This window comes from Bos taurus, chromosome 12 (genome assembly GCF_002263795.3).
Source record: "Bos taurus isolate L1 Dominette 01449 registration number 42190680 breed Hereford chromosome 12, ARS-UCD2.0, whole genome shotgun sequence".
Lineage (NCBI taxonomy): Eukaryota > Metazoa > Chordata > Mammalia > Artiodactyla > Bovidae > Bos > Bos taurus.
Window position 1 is genome coordinate 52104435 of NC_037339.1, and position 11937 is coordinate 52116371.

At 43.3% G+C, this 11937-nt stretch overlaps 1 protein-coding gene across 2 annotated transcripts; it reads left to right on the forward strand.

Annotated features, from left to right (window-relative positions):
- Positions 1-878: 878 nt before the first annotated feature.
- Positions 879-8714, forward strand: CLN5 (CLN5 intracellular trafficking protein). 2 transcript variants are annotated; one of them, XM_059892057.1, is made up of 4 exons: positions 879-1063; positions 4737-4902; positions 5805-6030; positions 6977-8193. In XM_059892057.1, exons 1-4 carry the CDS (start codon positions 894-896, stop codon positions 7039-7041), a joined length of 627 nt encoding a protein of 208 aa, XP_059748040.1. In that variant the 5' UTR covers positions 879-893; the 3' UTR covers positions 7042-8193.
- The last annotated feature ends 3223 nt before the right edge of the window (positions 8715-11937 follow it).

Here is an 11937-nt window from a genome sequence, read left to right on the forward strand (position 1 = left end):
CCAAAGGAGCCCGAATCCCATGGACAGAGGAGCCTGGCGGACTACAGTCCATGAGGTCACAAAGAGTCAGTCACACACTCTCACACACACACACCAAAGGAGCCCGAATCCCACGGACAGAGGAGCCTGGTGGACTACAGTCCCTGAGATCACAGTCAGTCACACACTCACATACACACACACACACACACACCAAAGGAGCCCGAATCCCATGGACAGAGGAGCCTGGCGGACTATAGTTCCTGGGATCACAGGAGTCAGACACACACACACCAAAGGAGCCTGATCCTGGGATCACAAAGAGTCAGACACACACACACACACCCCAAAGGAGCCCGAATCCGATAGAGGAGCCTGGTGGACTACAGTCCCTGGGATCACAAAGAGTCAGTCAGACGGACAGAGAGAGACAGACACACCCCCCTCCCCAAAAGAACACGCACGCACACACACCCAAAGGAGCCCAAAGCTGGCTTTTCTGTGCTTTTGCTTTTCGTGGTGGTTGTTGGGAGCAGACGCTCCAAAGGAGCGGAGCCGTGAGGCCAGGAGAACTCGGTATTACGAGTCAGTCAGAGAAAAAGGGTTCCTGTTTGGGCTGCTCGGAGGAGCTGGACCAGAGCGCCTTCCGGGTCGGCCAAGTCCGGAAGCCGCCCCCGCGCAGGGCGCGAGGCAGGAGCAGAGCCTCGGAGGCTCCGACACCCTGCGCTTAGTTCCCCGGCGCTCGGGAAGGCGGCGGGAGCCGAGTGGATCGAGCGCTCCGCCCGGGCGCGCCAGGCAGGGGGCGGGGCCGCGGGTGGACCGCCGCCCGGGTCCCGGGTTCTGCGCATGCTCGGCTCGCCGGCCCTCCGCGGTTTCGGGGCTGGGGAGGCGCCGCCCGCAGCGGGAACCGGCACATGGCGCAGGTGGGGAGTGCTGGTCCGGGGGCCTGCGGCCGGCGGGGCGCGGGCGCAGGTGCGGGCCCGGAGCGCACGACTTGGCGCTGGGCCCCCGCGCTGCTCTGGCTGGCGACGGCGGCGGCGGTGGCGGGCGACCCCTCCCGGCGCCAGTGGCCGGTGCCCTACAAGTGAGTGCGCGGCTGGACGGGGCGGGAGCGGGCGCGCGCGAGTGCGCGCGCGGCCGAGGTTTTCCGTCCAAAGTGCTTGGGGGCGGGGCGGGTAGGAAGTTGCGTCCTGGCGCGTGATCGTGCGGGGGAGGCGCCGGGAGATGCTCAAGGCGCGGCGAGGAGCGAAGTGGAGAGTTTCTGGGGCGCGGCTGTTTGTTGCACGGTGCCCTGGGGTCTTTCTTCCTAAAGGGACCCTTGAGCCAGTTGCAAGGGGACTGTCCCGAATCGTGGGGGAAAAGGGACTAATGTTATTTCGTCGCGTGATTTTCGGATACAAATCGCTGACAGTTTGAATAGTTTGGGGAAACCTAATAATGTATTTTCTATCGTGTCAGGTCCTGTCATTAGTTATCGTGAGTGCGTAACATTTGCACGCCCAGTTACCAGTTAACCTAGCTCTCTTGGGACTTCCCGTTTTTAGCACTCAAAGTTGGGTGTCTAGGGAATCCCCTCGCCACGTCCTGTCCCCCCTCTTCCTGGCTGAGTGGCCTCGTCTGTCCACAGTCTTCAGCCAGGAGGTAGGACGCTGGTCTTATGCTGTGGATGCGGTGATGTAGGAAGCGTGTTTGAGCCTTTGAACTAGAACAGTGTTTACGTAGCCTAATTATCAGAGGTGGCTGAGCAGAGAAAAGGAAGATAGTGTCAACATCAGGCAGGGGAAAAACCTAGCAGCTTTTGAAAATGCACACCCCTTTCGGATTACAAAATAGCGAGTTGGCAGGCAGGATAACCTCCTGGTCGCGAGCGAGTTCTAGGCTCTGACCGCAGATCGAGTCAGGCCCCATCATCACTAGCTGTGTGGTCATGGGAAAGTCGCTCAGTATCTCTGTGCCCACATATCCTGAGTCAGAAAGTAGGAATAGTAGTTACGTCAGGTTTTATTGTGGTGGTTAAATCTAGTAAAGGCCAGCCAGCATTTCAGACCTGATAACAGTATTAGTGTATTCTGCTCGCTGAATGGCTTGCTGGGCCTTCTTGTTTTGCTTGATATATAGGAAGAGAGAAGTTTGAAGCTGGTTTTCCCCAAAAGTAAAAATTTAATATTCAGTAAAACAAAGAAGAGATTGAAATCCAAAACTACTTGATTTACATGTAAGAGTTTGAAATGTTAAGCACGTGCCTTCATTTACCCCCATAATAAAATTTTAATTTTATTACGTTCACACTTATACTTTTGAAATTACCATTGACCTAAATTTGATTTTGCTGTAAGCAGGTGAAATTTATGTATAGTTAACTATTCATTTTTAAATCAGGTAAGCACCTGTAAAACAGGCAAAATTTTAGTTGAGTTTTTAATATTTTTGTCTGAATCAAGATTTAAACTTTTTAAGTTATAGACATTTTTGTTGATGTGTTAGGATTGTGAAATAATAGATCTGGGAACTTCCCTGGCAGTCCAGTGGTTAAGACTTCATCTTCCAAGGCAGGGATGCAGGTTCGATCCCTAGTGAGGGATCTATGATCCTGCATGCCTCACAGCCAACAAACAAAACATAAAACTGAAGCAATATTGTAACAAATTCAATAGACTTTAAAAAATAAATGATCCACATTTTAAAAAAATCTTAAAACACAGTCTGTCTGGCTAGGGCCTCAGAGATCTAGGATTCTTAGAGGACAGATGAAGTGAAGTGAAAGCAGCTCAGGTGTGTCTGACTCTTTGCGACCCCATGGACTGTGCAGTCCATGGAATTCTCCAAGCAAGAATAGAGGAGTGGGTAGCCTTTCCCTTCTCCAGGGGAATCTTCCCAACCCAGGGATCGAACCCAGGTTTCCCACATTGCAAGTGGATTCTTTATCAGCTGAGCCACAAGGGAAACCCAAGAATACTGGAGTGGGTAGCCTATCCCTTCTCCAGTGGATCTTCCCGACACCGGAATTAAACTAGGGTCTCCTGCATTGCAGCTGGATTCTTTACCAACTGAGCTATCAGGGAAGCCCATAGAGGGCAGATAGCAGCTTGTTTCTCCCTTTTCTCTCTCTCCCCAGTGCTAGATATGAAAGGTATATAGTGAGCACCTGCTGATCTCGATTCACTGTAGCCCTCCAGCTGCTACTACTACGGCCCTCTCGGGCCCCTTCTTGATGCATTACTGCCATGACCTCCTCACTGACCTCAGCCTTGATTTGGCTTCTCTCCCCAACCTCTTGTCATTCATAAAATGGTTTATTTTGGAGCAAATTCAGTTGTATCACACCTGCTACTTCAGATCCTTTAAGCCCCTTCCTGGGCGCAGTCCTCCCCAGTGTGTGACTCGGGGCGGGGGGCTCTTCAGTGTCCAGGCATACCTAGTTGTATTGCACTTCTCAGATACTGTGTTTTCTACAGACTGAAGATTTGTGACAACCTTGTGTTGTCCGATTTTTTTTTAGCAATAAAGTATTTTTTAATTAAGGTATGTATGGTTTTTGTAGACATAATAAGGTTACATGCTTAATAGACCACAGTATAATATAAGCATGATTTTTACATGCACTGGGCTGGGAAACTAAAGAATTCCAGTGACTCACTTATAACATTATTTAATGTACTGTGGTGGTCTGGAAGCGAATGCACACTGTCTCCCAGGTGTTCCTGAATTAGCTCAGAAAGACAGCCCCTGCCTCCTCTTGCTCTCACCACTCCTGCCTCAAATCTTGAATTCCAGTCTTATAACTAGTCAGCGGCTCAGTGGTAAAGACTTTGCCTGCCGCTCAGGAGCCACAGGAGACCTGGGTTCGATCCCTGGGTCAGGAAGTTCCCCTGGAGGAGGGCATGGCAACCCACTCCAGTATTCTTGTCTGGAGAATTCCGTGGACAAAGGAGGGCTTGGTGGGCTACAGTCCATGGCGTTGCAGGGCCGGCTGCCACTGAGCACGCACATACCCTGCTGCCCTTCATTACTTGTTCAAAGCCTTGCCAGCTGTTACCTCTCCTTGAGTAGAGGAATAGCATTTTATGTTTTGTTTCCTCTTTCCTAGTATAATAGTAGATCCTCAATAAATATTGAAGGAATTCCCCCCTACAGACTGTGCGCTCAGTCGTGTCTGACTCTTTGCAACCCCATGGACTGTAGCCCACCAGGCTCCTCTGTACATGAGATTTCCCAAGCAAGAATATTAGAGCAGGTTGCCATTTCCAGGGGGTCTTCCTGACCCAAGGATCAGACCCACATTTCTTGCATTTGTTTCCCTCCTTCCTACCATAATATATTCCTGGTATGATACTCAATAAATATCGAAGGAAATGTTGGCAGATTCTTAATAGAAAATATGTTCTATTTAATAATGATAATTTTTGAATATTGTTAACATATGGAATGTTTGGGAAGTTAAATATCATTGAAAACTACTCTTTTATTCAGGAAATGTCTATTAAATAAGATGTAGAGCTATAAACATTTCAGATGTGGTCCCTGTCTTCAGAATTCTCACAATGGGAGCAGGGAACTGGGAAGCAGGCAATTATCAGTGCTTTTAATGTATCATTTGCTATTAAAGACTCACTGGAGTTTGTTCATAGGATACACTATGGGCAGAATTTTGGATATTTTTTCTAAAAATGGTACAGTGAAATTAAGATCTGGATTCTAAGATCTATGAGAACCAAATTCCTCTTGAAATTTAAGTTGATTTTTTTTTTCTTCATTAGACGCTTCTCCTTCCGTCCAGAACCAGATCCTTATTGTCAAGCTAAATATACTTTCTGTCCCACTGGCTCCCCCATCCCGGTGATGAAGGATGATGATGTCATTGAAGTCTTTCGATTACAAGCCCCAGTGTGGGAATTTAAATACGGAGACCTCCTGGGACACTTGGTAAGGCTGCATCTTGATCTTATAACTGGCTAATTAAGTGATTTGATTAAGTGGATTTGAGGGAATAATCACTATTCAAAGGACTGGTTTTAGATTATGTTCTTTGGTGTTCCTCTTCAGTTCAGTTCAGTTACTCAGTCGTGTCCAACTCTTTTTGACCCCAAGAACTGTAGCACACTAGGGTTCCCTGTCCGTCACCAGCTCCTCGAGCTTGCTCAAAGTCATGTCCCTCCATTCGGTGATCCCATCCAACCATCTCATCCTCTGTCGTCCCGTTCTCCTCCTGCCTTCAGTCTTTCCCAGCATCAGGGTCTTTTCCAATGAGTCAGTTCTTCGTGTCTGTGGCCTAAGTTCCTCTTCGCAGATTTAAAATGAGCAGTCCAGAAAACACCAGGTTTTATGATGCTGACAGTAATCAATGCAGTTGCTCTCATCCCTTTTGATATTCTGAACCCAAACCCAATTTCTGTACCCAGATTCTAGAAGGAAGGAAAGGAGGAAGCCCAGAGCAGGGGGCAGGGCAGGTAGGCATCACTTCATGTCTAGGGCCTATTGTGCACACTTTTCCTAGATAGCTCACCATCTGAGCTTCTCATCACCTGAGAGGTACAGAGTTCCTGAGTCTGTGGCATGGAGACTTCTCTTACTCATTCTAAGCTGTAAGGAGATTCTGAACGTCTCCACATAGCATGCAGTCTTCCTGAGATGAGCCGCAGTGGCCAAAACCAGAGTGGATGAGGGCAGGGAGTTAGAGGAGCCATGAAGTGCATGTGAGAATAGCAATAAGGAAGGGAAACAATTGTTCTACTCTGTACGCACTTCTGGTAGCATTTTCTCCTGTCTGGCTCCTGAACCAGTGGTTATTTCCCAAATGCTTTTATACATATATGACCTTTACACAGAAAATCATGCATGATGCCATTGGATTCAGGAGTACTTTAACGGAGAAGAACTACACAATGGAATGGTATGAACTCTTCCAACTTGGAAACTGCACGTTTCCCCATCTCCGACCTGAAATGAATGCCCCTTTCTGGTGTAATCAAGGAGCTGCCTGCTTTTTTGAAGGGATTGATGATAGTCACTGGAAGGAAAATGGGACGTTAGTTCTAGTAGCAACCATATCAGGTAAGTTTCAAAAATATGGCAGAATCAGTATCCCAGTGACAGAAATGACTTTCATTGAGGCCTCTTAGTAACATTCTGCTCTTTAGAGGTCAGTTTATAAAATACACTTCCTGAACCACTAACCTTTGACCCAAACTATTATTCATGCAAATCTTTAACATCAAATCTACAGATACGATATATTCCCTATTGTCATAAAAATAAATGCTAAGAAACTCCGTACAATTAAATTGGACTTTCTAAAAAATAATAATAGAGTTTAAATCTCTGTCTTAGAGGTGACCACTAGTTCTCTCAATCTATGGGTCTGTTTCTATTTTATTTTTTGGATTCTACATACCCTATGAAGTCATATGGTAATCTGCCTTTCTCTGACTTACTCAATAAACATAGTATCCTCTGGGTCCATCCATGTTGTCACAAATGGCAAGATTTCATTCTTTTTTGTGGCTGGATCATATTCCATTGTATGTATATGCCACATTTTCCTTAATCATTCATCCCTTGATGGAAACTTGCATTACTTCCTTAACTATTGTAAATAATGCTGCCATAAATTTAGGGGTGCCTGTATCTTTTCAAGTTAGTGTTTTCTCTTCATTTGGGTAAGTACCCAGGAGTGACTGTTGGCCATAGAAGCTGCACCAATTTACATTCCTATCTACAGTGCATGAGGCTTTCCTTTTCTCCACATCCTCACCAACACTTGTTGTTTGATGGCTTTTTTGATGATTCTGACAGGTGAGAGGTAACATCTCATTGTGGTTCTGGTTTGCAGAATTGGTGTCTTTTAAATGTAACCTGGGACTGTTAATTGTGTATTGTGCTGTTTACTTTTTTTCCTATTTTCTAATTGATGTGCCCCAAACCACCCCAATCATATGAAAGTCTGTTTCTCTTTTAACAGTGCTCAGTATGATAAATGACTCCCCTTCTTTCATTCTAGGCCAGCTCACATCTCTCCTTTCTCCATATCCACCTACCCCATTATCTGCAAAATCTTCCTTTTGACATCACAGTATGACCATATGGACAAGTGCTCATTGTTTATTCTGTAGAAGAGTCTGTAATATGCTAGCACTTAAATCTTTTGTTATTCATCTGCCTTGTGATTAATCCTGTTCATTGACCTGTTTTCATGTTACCAAATAGTGTTTTGAAGCATTCTTATCTCTTCATCAGAAGCAGTTAGTTGGCTTTTCAGAACAGTATCCTCAGTTCTAAGAAAAGAGAATTTATATTATTCTACAAGTTTAATTCCATACAGTTGATAAAAGCAGCCACGCTATCCTATTGGGCTTGAATTGATTTTATGGACTCAAGCTAGAGTAACCTAAGAAAGAGTCACAAACAGTGACAAAGTGAAATGTTGGGATCATGCTGTTTTAGTCTCAGATGAGGTTGTAACCATGCAGAGTATAGTATTTTGGTAATATTTGGAGAGATCCCTCTGGTCTGGTAGAAGGTGGCAGGAGAGAGTGTTAGCCATCCTGGAGTCTGTATAATCCATGAATTTGGTCAAAACTATTTCCAGTTTAATTGATTCATTGAAGAATCTGTGTGGTGGGTATAAAGATTGTAAGCAGACTCCCCGTAGTCGCAAGTACAGGGAGAAAGGGGAGATACTAGATATTCAAGGTAAATGGGGTATGGGCTTCCTTCTCAAGGAGCCATTCCTTGAACAGCAAATTCATATCCTGTGCATACTATGTTTTGCATTAAAAAGCTTCATGTTTCACCCTCCTCAGTTCTTCATACACTGTCTTGGCCCCACTCACTCATTCCTTTTCTACAACTTTTCCCTTGCTTCCTTTTACTCTTTTGTTTCTGAATCTTAAGATTTGTTGAGCCAGGCAGAAAACGAGGGCTTCAGCATTTACATAATTTAGCTTTTGACTGTAGCTTAAATGGTTACAGAATTTGTATTTTTTTATACACTTGTTATGTCTAATGTTTATATTATAGTTCAGAGGTATCTTGTGCCTTGAAAAATGAAACAAAAAAATTGGCTGAGCACGGATTCCTGTTTTAAGATGTAGGTTTGGAAATTCAGAAACGTGTTTATTCAGGTACTTAGGGCCTAAATCTGGTTAGAATATTTTACTTAAAACTAACATGATCAGCTTTAATTATGTCCACGTAATTTTTGTCTTGTTTGTTTTTAACTAGGAGGCATGTTTAACAGAATGGCAAAGTGGGTAAAACAGGACAATGAAACAGGGATTTATTATGAGACATGGACTGTCCAAGCCAGCCCGGAAAGGGGGGCAGAGAGATGGTTTGAATCCTACGACTGTTCCAAATTTGTGTTAAGGACCTATGAGAAATTGGCTGAACTTGGAGCAGACTTCAAGAAGATAGAAACCAACTATACAAGGATATTTCTTTACAGTGGAGAACCTACTTATCTGGGAAATGAAACATCTGTTTTTGGGCCAACAGGAAACAAGACTCTTGCTTTAGCCATAAAAAAATTTTATTACCCTTTCAAGCCACATTTGTCAACTAAAGAATTTCTGTTGAGTCTCTTGCAAATTTTTGATGCAGTGGTTATACACAGAGAGTTCTATTTGTTTTATAATTTTGAATATTGGTTTTTACCTATGAAATACCCTTTTATTAAAATAACATATGAAGAAATCCCTTTACCTAACCGAAAAAACAGAACACTCTCTGGTTTATAAAACCTTAATTCTACTGCTTTTCTTTCTACCAGCACATCAGTTTTTCAGGGAGTGGTTGTACAAGTGTGGGATTTCTTAGGCCTTTCTTCCTTGGGGCAGAAAGCTAACATACTCATGGGCAGCATTGCTTGCGTAATGGTACCTCAGGAATTTTTGGAAAGCTGTAAACTCTTACCGTGTTAAAGTGAACCCACGAGGTGATCTGGATTTCAGTTTCCAAGCTTCATTCATATGGAGAATTGTATCACGTCAGATATAAAGGATCTTTTGACTCAATGTTACATTGTGGGTGTGGTGTGCTGAGGCTTAAATTAAAACACCCTTGGTGACATTCTCATGGTGGGAGCTATTTTTTCAAGGTATGATGGTTATGCATTTTCTCATTTAAGTACAGAGTTTTAACAGACTTTATAGACTTTTTAACTTCAGGAACCAGGTCTTGCAGTTTGATTTTGTTGATTTCACTTAACCTTAAAGTGTAATTTGGACACCAAAGCTGGAGCAGTCGTGTGTCCAGATGCAGTAAAATCAGTGGTGAAGAGCATAGGTTTCCACCTAACATTTCACAACTAGCCAGTAACCAGTAATTTGTGATTTAAGCAACTTAACATTTCCTAACGTCAGTTTCTTCATCTCTAAAGCGACATCAGGACTGTTAGAAAGATTGAAGCCATGTATAGTTTGGTCTAGTGAGGTCACAATAAGTGGTTAACTGTAATGATTTAATCAAAGAAGAAACTGCCATCATTGATCTTGTCTAATGTTGTTTACATGCCAGCCTCTCCTGATTTTGTAACAACCACTTAGACTTTGAACTGGCAGCTTAGTGTTTCTGCAGTTCTTCAAACATCATGGGAGCACCTGACTGCAAGTTATGTCGGGGTGAATAGGCACGCTCTTAACTCCTTCACTGCTTCAGAGTCCTTCTGCCACACACTGAAGATGCAGCAGTAGACGGAGGTACACTTCCCAGAGAGAGGGCAGGTTTTTGTCAGGGATCACCAAGTAGCCGTGCTTCTCTTAGGGCCATCAAACAAGGTTTCAAGGTCCTTAAAGTGTGTGATGATCAACTGAACACCTCATTTCTATCCATGGGAAAAAATACTAGTCAGTAAAATGATGCAGAGATCAGAGGAAACAGTCTGTATTTAATATTTAAATGTACCAATCCTATTCCGTTTCTGCCCACATTTGAGTGCTTCCTAAGAGGTTAGCACATTGAGTTTTCATAAAAAGCCTAAGCATAGGTACTGTTTACATGATTCAAATGAGGCAACAGACCTTTCCACAGCTACCCAACTCGTCGTAATGGAGCCTCATTTTGAACCAGGTTCTGCTGACGGAATGGGATGCACTGTCAAGCAGGGTTTTTCAGCGCTACTCAAAGTGTGGTTCTCAGAGCAAGGCCTGGACCAAATGTGACTAACCCCATATGTTACTGGTCTGTGAGGAGGTACTCTGAAAGCAACTTGGACTAATTTTGTTTCTGCCGAATCTTAATTAAAAAAAAAAAAATGGAGCTTGTACTTTGCTTTTCTTTCACTTGCCTAGGAATTCATAAGTCTTCTTCAAAACTAGAGGCACTGAAACAGTCTGAAAACAAAAACCCAGCCCTTTAGCACAAGTAGCTTGAGAAGCACTGCACCATTATGCTGATGCCTGCTGCAGGGAGGGCGTCTTACCCACGTGGACGCAGAGAACTTGCTCTCACTGCCTCCATCCAGCCAACTCATGTTAATAGCATAAAACATTCCTCATTACTTTTGCCTCTAACCTGCTGGACGTCTTCAGAATACGTCATAAGAAAACTTGGATTTTGCACTATCACCACCTAGTGGCTAAAAGCAGGCAATGTCAGCTTCTACAGACGTCTCAGGAAAACTGCTCGGGGAAGCTGTTTTGGATTTCTAGAACCGCACTGGGGTAACAAGCAGAAACTCCTGTGCCAGGTTTGTGATAACTGTAAATCACAGAACTTCGCTCCAGAGACAAATCAGCACATCCATACCTGGGACTTGAATGCAAGATTCTAAGTTACATTGCTTCCCTAGTGGCTCAGATGGTAAAGGATCTGCCAGCAATGCAGGAGACCCAGGTTCAATCCCTGGGTTGGGGAAGATGCCCTGGAGAAGGAAATAGCAACCCACTCCAGTATTCTTGCCTGGAGGATCCCATGGAGAAGCCTGGCAGGCTGCTTACAGTCCATGGGGTCTCAAAGAGTCAAACACGACTGAGCAACTAACACACACAAAAAGCATTCACAGTTTTTCTAAGAATACAAAGTGGACTACATCCAACAGATGTTGAAGCAGGAAGTGTGCTCTTTATTAGCACTCTTTGATGCTATTTCACTTTGTGGCTTTAAGATAGGGGGTTCTTTCACTACCAAAGGAAGATAAAGCACCTTTGAAGAGACTTTTCATCTAATGAACAAAAAATTTTTGCTTTACACTCTTTCTCAAATGTGAATAGGAGTATGTATATGGTACTCTTGTTTTTATAACTTTCTCTTTTTTGTTATACCTATACTATTTTATTTTCTGTATTTTGTTTGTTTGCTTTTTGTATTTATAAAATAATCTGCACATAATAGGAAAATCAGGAGATTTTGCTTTTCTTATTCTTTATGTATATTGTCTAGTAAGTCACTTGAGACTTTGGGATGTTTATAAACATAAAAAAGGCTGTATTTCTGCTCTCCTACACCTTTTTATCTGTGTAATGAGGTTTTAAAATAAGTTGTAGTTTTAAGTTTTTACTGCTCTTTATGGTCTAATTAAAAGTTTATAAGTTAAAAAAAAAATACAAAGTGAAGAAATTCTATGAAAGTGACATATGGACTCAGGTGACTGTAACAGTGTACAGCATTCATGTTAAGTACTGCTGAAGAATTTATCAAACCTGCCAACTATGCTTAGAAGATGAAGGCTTTGAAGTAGAGATGATTCAGGAACAAGCTTTAAAAATGATTATCGGGAAACCAAAACACAAGCCAGGCAGGAATTTCCCAATTAAATTTTGCTGTCATCTGAACTACTATGTAACTTACATGTGATTTCTGTTTTTCTGTTGTAAACGTATAAAATTTTGTCTATGAAAAACCATTTAGTTGCAGTTTGAGTTATGTTACAGCTTTAGAATAAGTATATCCTCACTCGTTAATTCTGGCTCCATGTTAGGTAAGTATACCCACAAAGTGTCATCATTTATATCTGCAGGAGAA

Excerpts from the sequence above, each read along its gene's own strand:
- CLN5 (XM_059892057.1), top strand. The coding sequence starts at position 894 with ATGGCGCAGGTGGGGAGTGCTGGTCCGGGGGCCTGCGGCCGGCGGGGC. Across the intron at positions 4,903-5,804 it reads GAGACCTCCTGGGACACTTG|AAAATCATGCATGATGCCAT; the intron begins GTAAGGCTGCAT and ends ACCTTTACACAG. Across the intron at positions 6,031-6,976 it reads TCTAGTAGCAACCATATCAG|GCCAGCTCACATCTCTCCTT; the intron begins GTAAGTTTCAAA and ends CTTTCATTCTAG.